This window comes from Lithobates pipiens, unplaced genomic scaffold, assembly GCF_037356315.1.
Source record: "Lithobates pipiens isolate NorthernLeopardFrog02 unplaced genomic scaffold, aLitPip1_a1.2 Scaffold_3, whole genome shotgun sequence".
Taxonomy (NCBI): Eukaryota; Metazoa; Chordata; class Amphibia; order Anura; family Ranidae; genus Lithobates; species Lithobates pipiens.
In genome coordinates, this window is record NW_027507790.1 from 89,388,293 (window position 1) to 89,411,476 (window position 23,184).

The following is a 23,184-nucleotide window of genomic DNA, read 5'->3' on the forward strand; positions in this document are numbered from 1 at the left end:
ACTTTCTCTAGGTAAGATCACCCTCAAAAAAGGACACAGGACTGGCCATCCACAGGTAATTCACATTGTAGGTACATATGATCATAGGAGAGACAGACTCGTACATCAACGTGCATCATCTTTATTTAAAATCGCCCAAAAATATTCACACTCACAATGTTTAGGTGCCCAGCTAACCCCTGGAATGAATGCACAGCACCTAAATCAAAAACCCATCACAGCTCAGCCTGGAGCCAACATGCATTCCACCAAGTGGAAATTATGCCATCGAAGTTTGGCTGGACTTGACACATTTAGTATATTGTGAAAATGTCATTGTGATATTTTAACATATGAAAATGCAAACAGTATATTATTAAGTGGTCACTAACTTTGTTTGTATTTTGTATTGTTGACTGCATAGATATTTAACAGTATTATACTGTACATAATTCTTTCAACACTATCAAAATTAATTTTTTATGTTTACCACTTTACTAGAATAGCTTTGAGCACAGAGCACAGAGCACTTAAGTTGGGGCGCACAACTGTTTTAGGACTGCGGCCCTTTCTCTCTATAGTTAAGTCACATTCATGTACAGGAGTACATGTGAACTGCAGCTATTTTTTTTCTTTTAATTGTGTTAACTCTAATTAACAAAACACTAAATAGATCCAAAGTGTGGGTGTCCCGTATACATTACTCATTTTAAGATCTCTTTAGTTATTTGGGCTTCGTCACACTTACTTGTGAAACAGACATGTACCAACAGGGTTAGTCCAGGCTCCGTCTCGTTTTTCTGCTTCTGTTGCAAAGCCAAATGACACTATTGGGCCAGTGTCATCATCTACGTCTCCATAAGAAACAACTTCAACTTCCCAGTAAAACGATGGAGCCTGAGAAAATCATAACCAAGAGTATAATGCATGGATAATGGAGATTTCATTGTATAATACTCTACTTCATGGTTTAACATGGTATCTATGAATCATCTCACATGTACGTCTACAAAAATCCCAGCAATTCCATGGAAGTTCAATGTATATACATGCAGCTTGTCCATAAAGTCAGAAGAAATTGCTCACAGAAAAATGGCGGCTGCAATACAAAGCTCTCCTAGAAACTACTGACCTTTGTACATTTCCCTACATACTACTGACCTCCATGTTGTTGAGGTAGAGATCCACCTCTCAAAGGTTGGCTAATCCTGATATAAAGTATGTTTTAATCTGTGTAACAGAATTAATGGCAGCAGCTCTTTATACATTGTGTGGCATGCCAAACCTTTTCTGCTGACCCCTGAACTCTACATTACTTTAGCCGGCCATAGATGGATTGAATCTCGAACAGTTCAGCAGGGATGGGTTGAGATTTGATCAATATATGGGTAGGTTGGTTGTACTGAAGTCGATCTTGTGTTTATGGGGAAATCTGGTTATTTTCTTTTACATCATCTATTGCTTGCTTTATCCCCAGCGTTTTACTTCCAGTGACACCAGAGTGATTTTTCCACCTCCTAAGATCTTTCCTTCTACTGATCAATGGCACAGGGAATTTTTTTTGCCACTGACCAATGACATAGGGCAGTTTGTTTCCACTATACAATAAAACAGAGCAGTTTTTTCCCATGACCAATGACATTGAGCACTTTTTTGCCCCCTGACAAATGATGCGGGACAGTTTTTCCCACTGAAAAAAGAATAAAACAAACAATCCAAGGCCTAAAACCGGACAAAAGTATGTTTGTTTATCATAAATATTCCAGACAGATTTTAATTTCTGACAGTAATTCCACTGGAGAGCCTCTCTCTAACTTGCCCCACACGTTAAACAATTAGGTCTTTTTGAGAGACTTGAAAAATCTTAATTGACGCAACGTGTAGTGGCGGAGAACCAGGAGGTTCTCTAAGGAACATTTATCCAGCAGAGAGTCTTCTCTTTAGGGAGCCTGACCAAAGGACCCCCTTGAGCTGTCAGTTGGACTTTGTTGCACTATTTGTCCTATTTTTGTATCATTTTTATAGCCACCAATATGCTTTGTGGAGTGGAGCCGTCAAAGAAGCGAATTTGACCAGCCAGAGTTGAGCTATTCCAGGCTCTCAAGAAGAGGAAAGGGAGCCGAATGACCTTTTCTAATTTAAAGGCCAGTTTTAAAAGGTGGTAAACCATCCTTGTGCCTCTGGTGGTGGTTGGAATCTTCACGTATGCATGGTGGAAATTTAGTCATCTTAAGATTGGAATTTAGATCTTAGACTTGGACAAAGGAATTTTATTGTATGAACTTTTCATACATGGTTTGTATATAATTTTTTTCATTCTGAAACATTTTTTTTACCACGGAATTAACTGAATTACACATGGTTATAAATACGTCTTGTAATTTAGCATGGCACATTTGGTGAACACATTTGCTGTACAAGGTTCGATAATGTACCGTATTTATCGGCGTATAACACGCTCTTTTCCTTTTAAAATCGGGGGGAAATCGTGGGTGCGTGTTATACGCCGATCACCCTCTGATTGTGAGCCTCTCTCGCGGCTTTCAGCTGCTCTCGCAGTCCCGCGCGAGCTGGCGAAAGCTGCCGAGAACGGGCAAAAGCAGCTGAAAGCCACCGAGATACACATCCGGCGCTGTATCTCAGCGGCGCCATTTTTAAAGTCTGTAAATGGCACTGGGGCAAGGCTGCAATGACAAGGTTGCAGATGAAAACTGAATAGGCTGCAGATGGACACTGACAAGGGTGCAATGATGGACAAGGCTGCAATGGACACTGAGAAGGCTGCATTGATGGGCATTTAAATGTAAGCTTTTGTTCCTTAAAATTCCCTCCTAAACTTGGGGTGCGTGTTATATGCCACCTCGTGTTATACGCCGATAGATATGGTATATACAGTTGTGCTCAAACGTTTGCATACCCTGGCATAAATTGTGAAATTCTGGCATTAATATTGAAAATACGACTGATCATGCCAAACAACTTATTTAAGAAAAGCAATCACATGATGCCATTTATTATCACATAGTTTTTTGTATTTTTTTTTTAAATCATAACAGAAATCACCCAAAGGGCTCTGATAAAAAGTTTACATATCCTGGAATGTTTGGCCTTGGTACAGACACAGAAGGTGGCACACACAGGTTAAAATGGCAATTAAAAGGTTAATTTCCCACATTTGTGGCTTTTCAAATCACAATTACTGTCCGTTTATAAATAGTCATTGAGTGTGTTAGCTCTCACATGGATGCACCAAGCAGGCTAGACACTGAGCCATGAGGAGGTAGAAAACAACAGTCAAACGACCTGCGCAACAAGGTAATGAAACTTTGCAAAGATGGAAAAGGATATAAAAAGATAACCAAAGCCTTGTAAATACCAGTCAGTACTGTTCAATCACTTAAGTGGAAAATGTGGGGATCTCTTGATACCAAGCCAAAGTCAGGTAGATCAAGAAAGATTTCAGCCACAACTGCCACAGGAACTGTTCGGATACAAAGAAAAACCCACAGGTAACCTCAGGAGAAATACAGGCTGCTCTGGAAAAAGATGGTGTGGTTGTTTTTAAGGAGCACAATACGATGATACTTGAACAAAAGAGAGCTGCATGGTCAAGTTGTTACTGTACAAGTTCCACAAAAAAGCCTGGTTACAATATGCCCAACACCACCTTGACATGCCTCATTGGCTTTTTTGTTTGATTGGCGCAGTAAAGGCTTCCTTCTGGCAGCTCAACCATGCAGCTCTTTTTTTGTTCAAGTATTTTGAATTGTGCTCCAAAAACAACCACACCGTCTTTTTGAAGAGCAACCTGTATTTCTCCTGCGGTTGGGTTTTTCTTTGTATCCTGAGTAATTCTTCAGCCTGCAATCTTTCTTGGTCTACCTGACCATGGCTTGGTATCAAAAGAGCCCCTAATTTTCCACTTCTTAATAAGGGATTAAACAGTACTGACTGGCATATTCAAGCGTTGGATATCTTTTTCCATTTTTGTAAAAAGTTTCATTACGTTGTTACTCGCCATTTTAACCTGTGTGTGCCACCTTCTGTCTGTACCAAGGCCAAACATCCCAGGGTATGTAAACTCTTTATCAGGGCCATTTGGGTGATTTCTGTAAACATGATTAAAAAAGGATCCAAAAAACGATGCGATAATAAATGGCTTCATGTGATTGCTATCCTTAAATAAAAGACAGCAAGAGTTTTTGGCAAGATCAGTCATTTTCAATATTAACCCCAAAAATTTCACAATTTCTGCCAAGGTATGCAAACTTTTGAGCACAAGTGTGTGTGTGTGTATATTTTTTTCTTTTCTTTATTGTTGGTTGGTTGGTTTAGGCGAGTGTGAAGATTTGGAGTATTTAATAACATAGAAAGCTCTTATTTGCCAAAAATGTGACTACATCTCTCCGAATCAATACAAATTGCAATATTACTGTAAAATACTTTTTTTTATAAAACAGATCCAAATATTTCACAGACATGAAAAACAATTTATACGTTCTTACTTGCACTGGTACAGGTGACGATGCATAGATAAATGTCCCCCGTGGTAAACCTCCCCCTGCGCTCGGGTCTGCTAGGAAAGTTACAGCTGTCAGATGCGACGAGAACATGCAGGCCCTCACCGGAGGGAAGACGCGGGATGGACACCAGGTGATCTCTTTCGGCTGTAAAAGATAAGAAAAGTAAAATACCTGACATTTACACCAAGTGCAAATCCTAAGGTCAAAATGTAAACTTCTTACCTGTCTACGCTCAGTCTGAAGAGGTGGTGGTGGAGGACGAGCACAATCACGATAAAGCATGCGAAGTCTCTCACACTGTACCTCCACCACTGTGAGGCGCTCACCTGTAATGCAACAAATATTACTATCTGTAACCCTAAAAGAGCTTAGAGCCTTTTCAGGGCAGCTTTTTTTTTCAAAAAATGTTTAGTTCAAATTACTTCGTTTATTTTTGCTAAAAAAAAAAAAAATTATATTAAATCTATACATAAGGTGTTTTCTGTGAATGCCTATAATGCATTCTAGAAATGTATATGTCTTTTAAATATTTTAATTTCTCATTAAAGATAATGAAAACTGTTACAACTATGTGATATATAACCTCCCAAATATCTTTCTCATACCATTTGGAAATGCAAATCATAAAAAGGTATCTAATGCAGCCACCACATCTAAGGATTGGTAAGCTGTAAAACATTATAGGTCTGGGTTTTGGGTTTAATACTGCATTAATATTACAGAACAAATTCAGCTGAGTGGGGCGAAGTACTACTAGTTAAGCCAGTAGCACATTAATCACAACTACTCATTGTGCGGTATGATAATGGATTATTTTGTGATATAATAGGTTTCAGTACTCACCTGGACTACATTCCTGTGCTACCAAATTTAGCACTTCTACAGCAGCAGGACACTGCTGTATAAACTCTTCACAGAAGGAGCTGTCTTCTAACAGCTGTGCCATGACCAGACAAGCTCTGAGAGATTAAAAGATATGATATGGTTACACTATAAAACAGAAGCAAATGTACATTTAATTATAAGTTCTAACATCTCCCAGTACTGCCTTTTCTATTATCTGGTACAACCTAGCAACTAAAAGCATAATAGTATTTAAAATAAATATCTTCAATTTGCTTTTGTCCTTTTGGCATTCTCCTACAAAGAACTACTGGCAAATGAGAGACTAATACAATGTTTTTCACCTTTAGGCCCCCGTTCACACCAGTGTGACTTGTCATGAAAACGGACAGGTCCCCATAGCATGACAAGTCGCACCCTATTGTTGGCAATGGAACTGTTCACATGGGTGTGCTGCAGATTTGAAAAAAAGGTTCCTGCACAATTTTTTGCAATTTCAGGTGCGACTTGCATAGACATCTGTGCATTAAGTCGCACAGATGTCAGCCAAGTCACACCTGGATTTGCACTAACATGCCTCTTTAAAAGTCATGTGATTTCAAGTGAAGCCACACGATTTCAAAGTCGGATTTAATGCAAACAGGGGCTTACCCAAAAACACCTTCACATGGTGGCTGGGAGTACCTACAATAACTACAATAATGGAGACTATAGCTGTGCAGTGAGTGTAACGATTAGAACTTTACAGGACAAGCAGAAGATATACACTGGAAGTGCACTGAAATGTCACAAAGTGTCAGGCTGATTTGGTAATGTTTACCTTTAAAGTATTTTTTACATGACTTTAATCATTTCAACTCACAACTCAACTTTTTATTCATGGCATTTTCCTTAAGAGAATCTCCATTTTGTGACTAAACCTATATAGCTGACCATACAACCATACAATAAGCAGCCCGTTTGCTGCTTAGGCTATATACAGAAAATAAAGTTCTTAACAAATTTTTGTGGGTTCATGCTGAGCCACAGGTGCACGCCAAGAAAATCAAAGCAGAAAAAACACAAACACTTTGCAGCGATACTAAGCAAGCAGCATATGTATATATAAGCAATTATATATATATATATATATATATATATATATATATATATATATATAAAAACAATAATAATAAAACTAAAGTAAAAACCTATACAATCCCTTGTGAGACCCTTTTCACACTGGGTTGTTTTTCAGGCGCTATAGAGTTAAGAAAAGCACCTGCAAACCGCCCTAAAACAGCTGCTCCATTCACACCAGTGTGAAAGCCTGAGGGTTTTCACACTGGAGCATAGCGCTGGGGGGGCGTCAGAAAAAATCCTGCCAGCAGCTTCTTTTGGACAGTGAACTCACCGCTCCTTCCCATTGAAATCAAAGGGGCAACGCTGTCATACCGGCAGTGTTTTGCGGGCAGATTTAACCCCTTTTCAGCCACTAGCGGGGGTTAAAACTGCCCTGCTATCGGCCGAATAGCGCCACTAAAACGATGGTAAAACAGTGCTAAAAACAGCGCCACTTTACCGCTGACGCCTGGGGCGGCACAATAATCTGAAAGGGGTCTAACAGAACCCGTAGGGTGAAACAGTACCAAAATGTAAAAAATATTTATCTGCACATTTGTCTCTTTAAAATCGAAGTACGAACAAAGCTTCCTTGGCTGTACTTCTCTTATGAGTCACTTGTAGTGAGGCTATTGCCCAATATCAGCTAGAAAACCAGAGCTGCTCCTGGCTGTGGAAGGATCCTGACGAAATTTACAGGTGCCACTCGACTGGCTGATTGACAGCTGGCTTCACCTCCTAGCGTGCAGCTAAAAGCTGGAGCCAGCTGTGCCCAGCCCCTCCCCAGCCTGGTGTTCCAATGAGTCCTGGAGGAGCAGACAGGAGAGTGGCGACTGTCACCACTCTCAGCTCAGAGCAGACCAAGAACTGAGTAAGCAGCTTTAATATAACTATCATATCAGTGTATTTTTCTTTTTCTTTCTTTCTAGTCAGTGTGAGACAGCTGTAGCATCACACTTAGGCTGCAACATAGAGGTGGAGTATGGAAGTTGAATTTTTCCATAAATTCTTATTTCTCCTTTAATGCCATCTGTGACACCCCCAGAGTGGTGACATTCAGACTGCTGCTATTTGAATAATCAGAGGGACACCCTCCTACATTGGCGCACTGATAAGTTATCCATGCCCCAGCTGTAGTAGTATAAAAACATTTGAGTTTTCCACAGCCAAGAAATGGAGTGGGTGATCAGGACTGCAGAGACAAAATGGAGAAAAGTGATCTGTGCAGATTGCTCATGCTGTCAGCCAACAGGTCCTGCTGCCAAATTCCCAATTTCTAGTTCCTCCATGGGTAAACTATGAGAAGGAAACCCCCTCTTGATTGTACACTTACATATAGCGATAAATATTGGAGTTATTGAAAAAAAAAAAAAATGTGCTGTAATAAATAGCAAACAATGACAATTCTTGACACAGGAGCAGCAATGTTGAATGAAGTCTTCTTACCTTGTCCTGATCTCTGCAAGAAGCCGAACTACTGCCATAACTGGAGTTGAGGCGTCTCCTGTTGCAGGAAGTGAGGTATGAATAGACAGGCATCCCTCCTGGGGAAGTAACATGGACTGGACTGCCTGCACTACCTTCTCAGTAATGGACAGTTTATGGAGAGGCAATGCCTGATGGGGGTGAATGTTGGTGCGGCAAAAATCAAGCAGTTAGTTTCTAGGAAATGAGGGGTGTCATTAACTGGAGCTTTAATTTACGCTTTAACTCTCCACCATAATCACAGGACGATTACAAGAAGATATTCAATAAAAAGGTGTACTGCCCTCTCCTGTCCTGCCAGACTACTCTGGAGGATTCACAGGTAAAGCAGGAGCCACAGCGGACCACCATTTTATGGCAAAATGAGACACACTGCTCCTGTCTGAATAATCCTCTATATAGCACTGACATGTCACCAGTAGAAGCCTAAGTCTCTCCCATTGGAAAAAGATTGCACAAACAGGATGGTTTTTTAGAAACTCAAGTTACCTTATTCAGACAGACAAGCAATGCATCTTATTTTTTTCAAAAAAAAATTAACTACTGTACACTCTACTGTGTCAAACATTTTTAAATATTAAGTATTTCTAAATATTAACAATGGAAAAGAAACTGATATCAAATAAGGCCTGGAACCTGCACAGCACTATTTTTAGCTATAATACACTGGGATAAATAACCAAAGACAAATATATATCTCTTGCAAAATGACAGAGTGACACCATAAATTCTATATACTTAGTACTTACTATTCTAAAGGTCTGTCAATATTCTGACACTGCACATGAAATACATATAGCAATTAGATGAGAACATAAATTATTGTAGAGCTGGACAGATTAATGTAGCACTAGTTATCAGATATAGCAGCTGCTCTGCTAGCCCCTACTTTCCTCTTGCCCAATCACTGAAGGCTTTGTATTATGTAAACCCATTTATGAAATACAAAATATTCTTTGAAGGGACACTTTAAAAAGGGGCAGAGTGGCAGCTGCATATCAAAGTGCATCTATCCTGCCAAAGTGCTGGGACTATAGCCATAGCTGTACTCCCAGTGCTTTGTAAAAATGTAAATAGTAAATAAAAGTGTGAAGTCCACAAGGTGGCATACACCTCCTTGGATTTAACCTCTTATAAGAAAGCTGATTTTTAAAAGTGCTGCAATTCCAGGAGTTTCACTTTAAAAATAGTAGTTTTGTACTCACCGTAAAATCCTATTCTCAAACTACAAAACTACAAACCCCAAAACAAAAACGTATTCTACTGCAGCTTACCAGTTCTTAGATGTGCTGGATGTATTAGTATTTAGGCTTTTTTTTCCCCTTTACTGTTACCTGTTGACCTTAATAAGTGTGATATTTTTCTATAGACCAAGCTGTGCAGCAAAAGTGGCAGTTAGAGCGTTGAGATAAGCCATTTAACATGGATGGGGGTGCTTAACCGGTTCCTGACCAGCTCACGTACATTTACTGTGGCACAATGGCACCGCTGCACGAAACTATATATATATATATATACACACACATACACATACACACCGTATATACTCGAGTATAAGCCGAGATTTTCAGCCTCTTTTTTGAGGCTGAAAGTGCCCCCCTCGGCTTATACTCGAGTCATCGCCGTCTGCCTGCCCGATCAGCGTGTCGAGCAGACAGACGGCGGCCATTCTACTATTCAAAAGCCGCGACTCCGTCTGTGATAGGCGGAACACTCAATTTCCCAGCAGTCAGTGGTCCGCCTATCACGGACATCCGCTCATCCTCATACTACGGACGAGGATGAGAGGATGTCCGTGATAGGCGGAACACAGACTGCTGGGAAATTGAGTGTTCCGCCTATCACAGACGGAGGCGCGGCTTTTGAACAGTGGAATGGCCGCCGAGGCGCCGACGAAGAGCGGCGATCCTGGCATGGCAGAAGGACGGAGGCTCGGGACTGGACGGGACGGAGGCTCGGCTCGGCTCGGGATGGGACGGAGGCTCGGGACACAGGTAGGCTGGACACACAGGGATGGACGGACGGACACACAGGGATGGACGGACGGACACACAGGGATGGACGGACGGACACACAGGGATGGACGGACGGACACACAGGGATGGACGGACGGACACACAGGGATGGACGGACGGACACACAGGGATGGACGGACGGACGGACGGACACACAGGGATGGACGGACGGACGGACGGACACACAGGGATGGACGGACGGACGGACGGACACACAGGGATGGACGGACGGACGGACACACAGGGATGGACGGACGGACGGACACACAGGGATGGACGGACGGACGGACACACAGAGGACGGACGGACGGACACACAGGGATGGACGGACGGACGGACACACAGGGATGGACGGACGGACGGACACACAGGGATGGACGGGCATGTCTCACCCTCGGCTTATACACGAGTCAATAAGTTTCCCAGTTTTTTTGGGGTAAATTGGGGGCCTCGGCCTATATTCGGGTCGGCCTATACTCGAGTATATACGGTGTATATATATATATATATATATATATATATATATATATATATATATATATATATATATATATATATATATATATATATATATATATATATATATATGCGCACGACAGGGACCCAATATCAGCGATCATGATCGCGTGCACGAGTGCCAGCATGGGGATTTGTGTTTAAACACACAAATCCCTGTGCTGTCAGAGGGGAGGAGACATGTCGTTTGTTGCTAGTAAGTAGGAACAGCGAAATGTCTCCGCCCCTACTCAGTCCTATCCCCATACAGTTAGAACACAGTGAGGGAACACATTTAACCCCTTGATTGCCCCCTAGTGTTAACCCCTTCACTACAAGTGTCATTCACACAGTAATCATTGCATTTTTATAGCACTGATTGCTGTATAAATGTCAATGGGACCAAAAATGTGTCAAGCGTCCAATCTGTCCGTCGCAATACCGCTAAAAATCGAATTACTAGTAAAAAAAAATGTTTGTAGACGCTATAACTTTTGCGCAAACCAATATACGCTTACTGCAATTTGTTTTTTTACCAAAAATATGTAGAAGAAAATATATTGGCCTAAACTGATGAAGAAATTAGCTTTTTTAAAAACGTTTTTGGGGATATTATAGCAAAAAATAAAAACCACAGAGATGATCAAATAGCACCAAAAGAAAGCTCTATTTGTGGGGGGAAAAAAAGGATGCAAATTAATTTTGTTTAGGTACGGCACTGCATGACTGTGCAATTACCAGTTAAAGCAAGCAGTGTCAAATTGTAAAAAGTGCTCTCTGGTCAGGAAGGGGGTAAAACCTTCTGAGGCTGAAGTGGTTAAAAAGGTCAGCTTTTATTAATTTATCCCAAAAGGAAAACAAAACTGTTGCTGTAACTGATTAAAAAATGTTAGCTAGGGTTTGTCTTTTATTTATTAGTCAAATTTGTCTAATTTTGCTAGTGTATCTAATATTATCCTCTACTCATGTTAACAATGCCAATGCTGGCAGAAATCGGCAGGTAAAAAAAAAAAAAAGGCCTTAAAAAAAAAAAAGAAAAGAAAAAAAAAAAAAACATATGTAACCTCGACATTTAGGGATTGGTATGCTGCAATACATTACATTTTAGTTTTTGGGTTTGTTACCACTTTATTATATTAGAAACATGGGGGTTATAGTCCCACCTACAGGAGAAATGGATAACAGACACACTGAAAAGTTAAATCCAGTCCATTTAAGGCCCTCCCTCTTCCAAACTGCTCAGTTGTAAAAAAAAAAAAAACAGTGCAAAGAAAGAAAGGCAAACCATGACAGGAAGGAGCTGTGTCCCTCAATTAACTAACAATAAGTTTTATTGTAAATTCCCCAAAAAATAAATAAAGTCAAACTCTAGTGACAAAGTATTTATAGACCCTAGGTCAGTGATGCCAAACCCTGGTACCCCAGATGTTTTGGAACTACATTTCCCATGATGCTCATTGTTGGATTCAATATGAGTTCATGTAATATTTCTGGGATCCATACATCAGCTCTCAATCCCAATAATCAGCTAAATTGAGTCTTACAGTATCCTGGAGAACAGGATGCCCCCCACCCCCCAGGTTGGAATTAAGCCAAACCTCTATTTTACATGAGACTAGAGGCTCCAATCCATCTATGAGAGCTACTCTGCATGACAATGCTGACTCCGATCTGTCTATGAGAATTCCTGATTCAAGCAAGCTTCAAAGAGAACCTAACTGACAGAGATGATGAATTAGGCACAGGAGATCGAACCCAAGATTTGACCCCAGTCAGATTAATTGCAATTCATGGACAGACACTGCCCGCCAGAGGCCAATTATGGCAAGACGGTCAGAAAATTAACCTGGTGGAGGAGACGCCCCAGAGGCACTGTGATTCGTCCCAAAGCAAAGTTGGGCAGGCAATGGGATGCGGTGTGGATGAGGTGTGTTTGTCAAAAAGGAATGTTTCAAACAGAGCTCCCTCTTATTCCATCACAAGGATCAGCTGCTAGGATGTGCTAAGTATACTCTTGTATTGTGTTCTGATTGTATGCTATGTAATCTTGTAATTTCTAATAATACCTTATATAAGCTTTCTTATTTAGTTGGGAAATAAATAAGACTGGATTACTCTTAAACCATGTGTTTGGTTTCATAGCCAACGTTGTATTATTGTGATATTAACAGTAGCATGCGCACAGAGTTTTAATAAACTAATCTATAGGGACTAGACAAATTAATACACAGATCAAATAGTAATTATTTTATCGCATTTAACACTCATCTACACTGCAGAGTGCATGAGCATCATGGGAAATCTAATTCCAAAACATCTGGGGTGCCAAGGTTCGGCATCACTGATACAAGTCACCTGGTACCTGGCCTGGACCCTGTCAAAGTTGCAAGATTCAGGCCCCTGGGCGCCTGCTCTATAACTCTGCCCCACTCCTTGAGTCCTCAGTTTAGTAGCAAGCAATGAAGGTGGCCTGTGTCCTTTACTGTACTTCATGATATGGAATTTACAGATAAGTCAAAATGTCTTTAATCCTAATTGTACAGAACAGGACACAGAAAGTATTCATATACCCTGGGACATCCTCAAACAATGAATGAGAAGGACAGGCAACAACTAGACAAACAGAGCTGTGTCAGCAAGGGTCAACAGTCCCAACTTCAGAGTGACACTGCAGGAGCCTTACGACTGCACCAAATTGGACATCCACCTTATAGGACTTTGATGGAGTGTGAAGAGAGGATCAGGAGGTGGCCTTACACAAATGGGTCTTTAACAGTAGTGGTCAGAGGCACACCTGTATATAACAATGGACTGTATATAAAACAGGCTGTCCCCACCTTGTGGGGTCTAGGTACAGCTCCCAAGGTTGCGTTGGCTAAGAGATTTGAAGGAAAAAGAAAATAGTTCAGCTAACAGTGAATTCTCCGTAAAGCAGAGGCCCATCACCTTAGGACAGTAGCAAAAAACAAGACAAGGATTCCAAGTGTGTGGTAGGGTTATAGACAATGCGCACAGGGGGCTTATTCTTGAAAGCTTTGCCAGTGTCCAAACACCTGAAGGTAAGAGCCTTAAACTTAAGGTCTATGAACACTATGCCGGTGTCTTGTACAATTAAAATATTCTTCTCTTTCATACAAAAAGCATAGCAGAAGGGAAGAGAACAACCATTCTTCTTGAGGACAAGAAGCAAAACGAAACATGCAAGGTGGGAAGACCTTAAGGAGACTTCAGTCTTCTGTGTGTGTAGTATCCATTTCCCATCTAGGCAGCCCTTCTTACATAGGTTGCCTATCATCATCAAGCTGTGTCCCTCAATGGACAATAGAGTGGAACCTACCCTGAGAGTCAACTGGCTGACAGTTTTTTTAAAAGCTGTAAGATGAACTTTACCGACTACGTGACACAGCACAACTAAGGACAATGGGGGGACTTAACAAAGAAAGCCAAAAATTGTGCCAATTCCTAATGCCTGCTTAATTAGCGCTTGCTGTGATAAATGTTACATAAGCCAACTTGTTAACTTGTTGCATGCTGTTGGTGGAGTACAAATCTGAGTAAAAATTTCAGTCCAAATCTGAGAGCATGTTCCGTTGGGATCCTCCTACGTTTTCTCCTTTTCCTCTACTTGCAATGTCTAACATCACTGGCCATCCATACACATCTCCCTCACATCTCCATCATTTCCTGCCCCTCCTCACTACAGTATTTGAAAATGGTGCATATTTTAGAACGGTTTTTGAATTAGAACACTTTGGCGCATGCACTTCACTATTTTGGTGCTCGCAATCAGACATTAATAGAAACAATCCCACAGTACTTCTAAAGTGATTTGGTGTGGCTAGTACAACATTTAAACATTGTTAATTTGGCTAACAGAAAATGCAACAATATTTATATACAGAACTGATGCATTTTCCTTAATTCCCCTTCCTATTTGATTTAAGGTTTGCTTCAAAGGAAACAGCTAATGGCATAAAAATGGGGTCTATCATTGCTTACACCACCCTCTGAAAATGCTAGCTAGCATGGCTGTAATGGTGATTCTTCAGTTTTAATAAACCAGGACAATTTTTCATTTGCTCCATGCTTAACCAGGATCAGCAGTTCACAAATGAAGCTATAGACCGCTAAGTAGCAAGAATTTTTAGAAGGTTGACTGCAATTTCAATCTACATATTGTTCTCATGACAGGTGTATTCACAATGGATTAAACGGGTGAATGTGCAAGCTGTCAATGCTTGTTGCCTAGGAGTTTTCAACAGACTAGATAGCTCATAAGTCAGAGCTCCTAGTTTGCCTCATTGTTCAGTGCCAAAGCTACGGAATCAGCATGACAGCCATGGAACGAATATATTCAGTAACAGAAGCCCCCATACTTCTCTTATAAAAGTTTAAATCACAGCAGATGACAAAGGAAACAAGTTCCAGTCCGCAGATCGACTTTTTTTCAACTACAGTGCCCATATATTGATCGAAATTTGGACAGTCCCTGCTCAACTGGGTTAATTCCAATCCATTTATGGCCAGCTTTAGACTGAATTCACACTGCAATGGACAGGTCCGCTCTGACAGGTCTCCATTCTTGGCTGTGGTAGAGGGCAGTCTGGTGCACGATTCAGTGCATCAAGCGGCTTTTTTTTTGGTACAATCTTTATTTGAAGTGTATACTTCATTCATTGCACTGTGTATCCCTGCGTCTGTCACCATTATATAGTGTGAATTCCCCCTTAGTCCTATGACATGTGTTCTGTTCAGGCAGCAGAGCTGAAAAGGTCACAGAGGCTACATTTCCTACTGCTATGCCTGCACAGACCTTATGGAAAAAGCAAAAAACAAACAGGGAGATTTACCAAAACTGGTGCACACAAAATTTGGTTCAGTTGTGCATAGCAACCAATTAGCTTGTAACTTCAGCTTGTTCAATAAAGCTTTGACAATAAGCCTTGACTCACACCAGTGCGATTTGTCATGCGATTTGACAGTTAAAAATGACATGACAAGTCAAGCCCCATTGCTGGGAATGGAATCGTTCAAATTGTTGCCACTCAAGTCATAGCCATTTTGAAAAAGGTTCCTGCACTACTTAGAGATTTCATTGCGACCTTCATTGACTTCCGTTAACTGAAGTCGTAAGCTGCAATGAAATCGCAGGTCCCAATCACACTGATCTGCAGCTTTGCACTAAAGTAGCGCAATTTCCAAGCTGCACTGGTGTGAACTAGGGCTAAAACTCAGAAGCCGATTAGTTACCAGATTCTGAGTTCACCAGGTTTAGTAATTATTCACCTTCCAGTTTTGCAGGTATGCATGCATTTTTCATTTGCAATATTGTAGCGTTTGCATAAAAAAAAAAAAAATAATTGCTGTCTGTGTTCCACTGGGGAGATTTCCCCACACAACAAAAAGTGAAAAGGGATTTTGGATTTCCAATTACTTTCTGCCTAGTAACATACAGTCAACAGAACAAATAGAGAGAGTGACAGAGGTTCTAACCCTACACTACTCTATCCAAATCTAAAATAAAAAACATTGTCAATAAACAAACTGTAATGGCTAGATTAACAAAGGGCCCAAACTTGGATTCCCCACCAACCCATTCGGACACCAGATGGAAGGAGAATTAGCCCTGTGTAAGCTATAAGTTGCTTTTGCCGTTTTTTTTGTTTTGTTTTTTTGGCAAAGCTCCTCAACTCCATACAAGCCTATGTATCCATGTACACATAGGCTTTTGCCGGAGTTTAGGAGCTGCTGTGGTTAGGTGACGTTCAACCTCCCTCTCCTGAAGGCGTATGAATCGCGTTCAGAATAGGAACGTTTTAACCGCAGGCCACCAGAAAACGCAGACTATGGCAAAATGGTGCCGCAATTAGTTTGAAATGCACGTTTAAATATTTCATGACAAACATATTTACAAAAGGCCTAGGGCCTTCTGCCTATACCTCCCAAACATGTTCAAAGGTGTCCTGCTGGCCCAGAACCTGGGGCGTTTCATTATTCTAATTCTCACTTTTCCAGTTAAAAGGGAAGGGGTGTCGAGCTCCAAGTCGGAGCTAAATATGAGTCTACTGTTAGTGTGTATCTGCTGATGCTACATGCTGAATTTAAGAATTTTCTTTGAAAATATCAATTGACTCCACCAAATGTACAGCAGTCCCTACGAAGGGGGATGATTTTTTTTGCGTTTATTAATGAATTCCATGGAGTATTGAAATACACAATTCAATTTTTGTTTCTTTTCTATTGCTTTTTGCACTTTGCCTAATCAAACATCTTTACATATTGGTGACCTTAACCTACACCACAGCAAAGTAGATATACACACGTGCACATAAAAACAGACAGATCTGAAAATAATACACAGACTAAATGTGTCACAACAATGTGTACATGTACTATGAAGACAATCCTTACCTCAGAGCGAGGAACACTGAGCCTAAACAATGGGATTGCCAATGTGTCTGAGGCCTTTGAGGATTTTCTAAAATCTAGAGATGGAAATTTCACAGTTGCAATACCCTCTTGTTCATTTATAGATACAACCACTCCAATACTCCCAGAAATTCCGTTACCAAGCACCTAATTGAAAAGAAGGATAAATACAATCTAAATGTAGCCTGGTAGGCAAACACAAGCAGAAAGTAGAATTTCAGAACTTAACACTTGCCTTTCTTTAAAAAAAAAATATTCAAAAAACTCTTAAAAGTGTTCGTTACCCCAACACTTCATATTCCTGATATTTGCCTGGTGTACCATGTACTTGTATGAGAAAGTATCCTGCTCTCTTTGTATTATTCCTTTGTGGGAAATCTCTGGTGTTCCTGATATTCCCTCTACTTTCCTATTAAAAGCTGACCACACTAAGCAGGAGAGCATACTGTGATCAGTTCTCTAGTTGTCAGAAGTCTTTCCTTACCAAGAAAAATAACCAAGCCTGGCTAAATTTTGCAAAAATACATCGGAGGTCTCCCAAAAGCATGTGGGAAAATGAGTTCTGCTCTGATCAAATCAAGGTTGAACTTTTTTTGGCAATAATTCCAAAAGATCTGTTTGGTACAAAAACAACACTGCACATTACCAAAAGAACACCATAACCACAGTGAAGCATGGGTATGGTGGGTAGTCAAGGTAGAGGGAATTATGAACAGTTCCAAATACCAATCAATATTGGCACAAAACCTTCAGGCTTCTGCTAGGAAGCTGAAAATAAAGAGGAACGACAATGACCCAAAGCATATATCCAAATCAACAAAGGAATGGCTTCAACAGAAGAATATTAAAGTTTTGGAATGACCCAGCCAGAGCCCAGATCTGAATCCCATTGTAAATCATTGGGGTGATCTGAAGAGGGCTGTGCACAGGAGATGCCCTCACAATCTGACAGATTTGGAGTGTTTTTGCAAAGAACATTGGGCAAATATTGCAAAGTCAAGATGTGCCATGCTGCTAGACTCATATCCAAAAAGGCCGAGTGCTGTAATAAAATCAAAAGGTGCTTCAACAAAGTATTAGTTTAAGGGTGTGCACACTTATGTTTCCATATTTTATTTTTAATTCCCTCCACCTAAAAGATTTCAGTTTGTTGTTCAACTGAGTTGTACAGTTTATAGGTCACATTAAAAGGTGGAAAAAGTTCTGAAATGATTTATCTTTGTCTCACTTTTTTACATCACAGAAACCTGACATTTTAACAGACTTTTTATATCCACTGTATATACACACACATCAAATTATATTATATATATATATATATATATATATATATATATATATATATATATACACATACATACACATACATATACATACACACACACATAAACAAGCATGACAGGGGGACAGGTTTACTATCTTGGGGGGGTCTGGTCGAGGAAGAAGGAAGTCAATCAAAGTTCTCCAGGGATTCTCTCATCCCTCCCTGATTTTCCACCTCTGAGCTGGAGCACTTTGACAGAGATCGCCGTAAAGTGCTCAGATCGCACCTTCATAAACTGCCCGTTTCTGTCAATGACCAATTCTCTGCATGCGGAGAACATGTTCTCCCCAGATCATCTCTGTTTCATAAACTGATAATGATCAGAGATTAGCTGTGATCATCAAGATTGTGGTTCATCATAGTTGCATAGACAGACACTTCAGTGTGCTGCTACTTCTCCAGCCCAAAATTTTCAATGCAGCGAGAACAGAGGGAATGTGATCATTTATAAAAATCTATAAAAAATGTTTTGCCTTTCATTTCTATTTTAAACTTGAATTGGTTGTTTTATAAGGTGATCATTTACAATCGCTTTGAGGAAGCCTGATAACTCCAACTATACAAATTGGGGGGGGGGGGGCAGTGTGTGGTCACTCCTCCTCAGTGGTGTGACCACACACCTCTGAAACAGCACAGATAAATGTGGTGCTTGTGTCTGTGTGTATGCTGACAGGCTAAAGACATTTTAAGAAGAGGCTGTGCAGCACAGGGCAGGAGGCAAAAACCGACCACTAGAACCCTGTATTTAGGAAAGTATTCTCCCATTCTAGTGTGAGGAATTGAGTCCTGAAATTTACGTGAACTAAAAATGCATATATCCTTTAGGCCGGGTTCACACCGCTGCGATGCGGGAATGCCCCGAATCAGCAGCGTTTTCCCGCATCGCATTACTCCCGCCGGCAGTTCACACTGCCCTATGCGGACGGCTGGGAGTGTCAATGATATGTTAATGACACCCCCAGATCCGTCCGCATATCGCAGTGCGATCTGCCGACTCGCACAGGAATCGGATCGCATGGTGTGAACCCCCATGCGATCCGATTCTGTTGCGGACCAAAAAAAGGGTCCCGTGCGAGTTTGCTGTGGGAGCGATGCGAATTCAGCCATACTATCTGTATGGCTGAACTTGCATCGCTACGGAGATCGGATGTGATTTGCGGTGCGAATCACATCCGGATCTCCCCCCGCAGCAGTGTGAACCCAGCCTTAAAGCAGGATGGGCTCCGACACAATTATTTTGAACTTCAGGTTTATGATGTGAAAATCTTATGTATGTGTTAACTAAATAACTAGGGTTGGAAAAGTAAAGGCACTGGTGCTCATCAGTGAAGACTTGGTTGCAGGCCATCTTGAGCACATATACCAACATCTAGAAAAAGTTAAATCCACAATAAATGTAAATGGAATGGATGTAATAGATTGTTACAATAAAAAAGCCATATGAGAAAATGCTCTTGATAGTGATATGACAGTGATAGTGACAGTGATATGTAAGCAACAGCTCCATCAGTGATTGCCATGTACGTGATCATCCTTGGGGACTCGTTATCTTACATGCAGACCAGTGAAGAAATACTCTCCCCTCTGTGGCTGGGGAGGTGGATTTTTTTTTTTTGTCTTGAGGATGTACAATAGGTTAGAGGTGGGCAGCACAGAAGTGAGAAAATGTGGAGCATGTATGGTGCGCTAACAGGTGGATGACTTATGCCGCGTACACACGATCAGACCATCCGGCAGACGTAGAAAGAAGTTTTGACTCGAAATTGTCCGCCGGACTGCCGTCTGTGCACTAGTCCACCGGACTTTTGAAATGAGCGGACTTGTCCACAAAACGGAGAAAAGTCAGTTCATTTTGAACGTGGCTCCAGGTAGACGGGACTAGCAAAGGAGGTCAATGTCGCCGCCTCCATCGGCAAAAGATTGACACCTTGCTGGCCCCGTCACCTGGTATGGACTTAAAGGGGAAGCCTTACGCCGAAAAAACGGTGTGGGGGGCCCCCCCACCCCTAAGGTCCATATCAGACCCTTATCCAAGCAGGCAGCCCGGGCGGTCAGGAAAGGGGATGGGGACAAGCGAGCGCCCCCACCCCCCCGAGCTGTACCAGGCCGTGTGCCCTCAACATGGGGGGTGCTTTGGGGAAGGGGGGCCCTGCGGACCCCCACCCCAAAGCACCTGGTCCCCATGTTGATGAGGACAAGGGCCTCTTCCCGACAACCCTACCCGTTGGTTGTCGGGGTCTGCGGGCAGGGGTCTTTTCGGAATCTGGGAGCCCCCTTTAATAAGGGGGCCCCCAGATCCCTGCCCCCCACCCTATGTGGAAGAGTATTGGGGTACCATGTACCCCTACCCATTCACCTGGTTAAAAAAAAAAGTGTAAAGAAAAAAACAACACGTTTTTAAAATAATTTATTGCACAGCTCCCGTGGTCTTCCGTCGTGGAGGGTCTTCTCACCGGACTCCTCCGCTATCTTCTGCTAGCTCTTTTACTAGCGGAGGAGCCCGGCTTTCTTCTTCGTCGCGTCGCCGTCCGGGGGTCTTCTTCTGACCTCGGGGGTCTTGTCTGTTCGGTTCTTCTTGCTGGGCCACCGCTATCTTCTTATATCTCTTTTACTAGCGGTGGCTCAGTCTTCTGTCCCCGCCGCCTCTTCTTTCAACTTCGGGGGTCTTGTCCCCCTCTTCGGTTCTTCTTGCTGGGCCTCCGCTTTCTTCTTCCAGCTCTTTTACTAGCGGTGGCCTGGTCTTCTGTTGCTGCCGCCTTCTCGTCTTCTCCTTCCTTGATATGTTGACTCAACGCTCTCTCTGGCCGCAATGACAGGGGTGTGTTGTGCAGCGACTTATATAGGGACAAGGGGCAGGGTCACCGGGTGATGTCACATGGTGACTCCGCCCCCTTATGATGTCACAGTCCCGGAGGACAAGACCCCTGAAGTCGTTAGACGACCCCCGGATGTAGTGGGTTTTGTGACTATATCACTACACCGGACGGCAGCGACGACGAAGAAGAAAGCCGCGCTCCTCCGCTAGTAAAAGAGCTAGCAGAAGATAGAGGAGGAGTCCGGCGAGAAGACGCCCCAAGATGGAAGACCACTGGAGCTGTGCAATAAATTTTAAAAACATGTGTTTTTTTTTCTTTTTTCACCAGGTGAATGGGGAGGGATACATGGTACCCTAATACTCATTCGCATAGGGTGGGGGCCTGGGATCTGGGGGACCCCTTATTAAAAGGGAGCTCCCGGATTCCAATAACCCCCCGGGCCGCGGACCCCGAAAACGAACGGCCAGAGTTGTCGGGAAGAGGCCCTTGTCCTCACCAACATGGGGATAAGGTGCTTTGGGGTGGGGGGGCCGCAGGGCCCCCCTTCTCCAAAGCACCCCCCATGTTGAGGGCACGCGGCCTGGTACGGCTTTCCTGACCGGCCGGGCTGCGTGCTCGGATAAGGGTCTGATATGGACCTTGGGGGGAACCCCACATCATTTTTTTCAGCGTAGGGCTTCCACTTTAAGTCCATACCAGGTGATGGGGCCAGCGAGGTGTCAATCTCACCAATGGGGGCAGCGACATTGACCTCCTTCGCTAGTCCCAGCAACCTGGACCCGCGTTCAAAATTAACAGACTTTTCTCCGTGTGTGGGCAGGTCCGCTCGTTCGGAAAGTCCAGCGGACCTCCGCTTCAAAGTCCGGCGGTTTGTCCGCCGGATAGTCCAAACGTGTGTACACAGCATTAGAAACCTCATGACCCTCTCTTAGTTAACCCTCTCTTAGTTAACACAAAAACAGAAACACTGTGCTGAAGTCCTTCTTTCAGGGTATGAACTAAACAACTATGCACAAAGCAGAAAAAAAAAATATTACTACAGAGACAATCAGATAGGAGCAACAGTGCTGTAGATAGGATATATAGGAAATGTGCAGAATTGAGGAGTGTATAATGGTGTAATTAGCAAAAATAATTCTTGACATGTTTTTGTACTAGAATGGCTCATTTAACCCGTGATTGCAAAAATGTAGCTTCAAACAAAAAAAAAAAATAATAGAAAGGGCTTCCTTATTTTAATTTATAAATTCAAATGTAGCTAGCGAAAAAGGACTATGGTGTTATTTCCTAAATATTAGAAGGATTGTTATTATTCCTTATTAGCCTTAACATAAGCAAGACAGTATAATGCCCTGTACACATGGTCGGACTTTCTGACTGAAAATGTGCGAATGGTACAGTGTTGTCAGAAAAACTGATCGTGTGTGGGCTCTTTTTCCACCGGAATTTCCAACACACAAAGTTTGAGAGCTGGATCTAAAATTCATACAATACAACAGAATAATTACGAGATAAAAGCTATTGGCTACTGGCCCGTTTATAGTCCCATCGCTGCGTTCAGAACGATCGGATTTACCGACAACTTTGTACGACCGTGTGTATGCTAGACAAGTTTGGGCCAAAACCCATCAGAAAAAATCCGACGGATTTTGTTGTCAGAAAGTCCGACCGTGTGTACAGGGCATAAGATGTCTTTTGATACTGGCCACTCTTATTATGTCAAAAACAAATATACAAACTTGATACCAAAACTAAGGAAGGACCATGGTATGTAAAATGTTGTTGATATTTGTGAATAACACATGTTTGGACACTGCTACCAAAGTCCTTGTTTTAATGCTGAAATGTTACTTGTAAAATGCAAAACATGTTACCTGAACCTCGGAACCTATTTTAATTGTCTCCTTGAACCCTCCAAGGGCACAGAGAGCTGCCACAGCTTGTCTAGCTATGCCCTGCAACTTGGCCAGCTTTCTGCTGCTCCCGCTACCATTCTCCAGGATACTCTCGGCATGCTTGCCCAGCTGAGGGATATGCATTAGGGCACGGGACAAGACCTGTAGAAACAAAATAAAAAAAAATAAAACACAACATTTAGTGCTAAATAAACTATGGAAAAATCCAGTGCAAAATACAGAATGGAAATAAAATAATTTTACATCTGGACTCATAAT

At 42.0% G+C, this 23,184-nt stretch overlaps 1 protein-coding gene across 2 annotated transcripts in view; it reads right to left on the reverse strand.

The window, feature by feature from the left end:
* Nucleotides 1–23,184, reverse strand: part of HECTD4 (HECT domain E3 ubiquitin protein ligase 4) — a 269,419-nt gene that overhangs the window by 77,195 nt on the left and 169,040 nt on the right. For both annotated transcript variants that reach the window (XM_077462034.1, XM_077462033.1), the window contains exons 41-47: nucleotides 22,885–23,067; nucleotides 16,853–17,017; nucleotides 7,893–8,062; nucleotides 5,346–5,461; nucleotides 4,725–4,828; nucleotides 4,485–4,646; nucleotides 728–876 (exon numbers count right to left, since the gene is read on the reverse strand). In XM_077462034.1, the coding sequence (XP_077318160.1) occupies nucleotides 728–876; nucleotides 4,485–4,646; nucleotides 4,725–4,828; nucleotides 5,346–5,461; nucleotides 7,893–8,062; nucleotides 16,853–17,017; nucleotides 22,885–23,067 (1,049 nt within the window). The remainder of the gene's footprint in view (nucleotides 1–727; nucleotides 877–4,484; nucleotides 4,647–4,724; nucleotides 4,829–5,345; nucleotides 5,462–7,892; nucleotides 8,063–16,852; nucleotides 17,018–22,884; nucleotides 23,068–23,184) is intronic.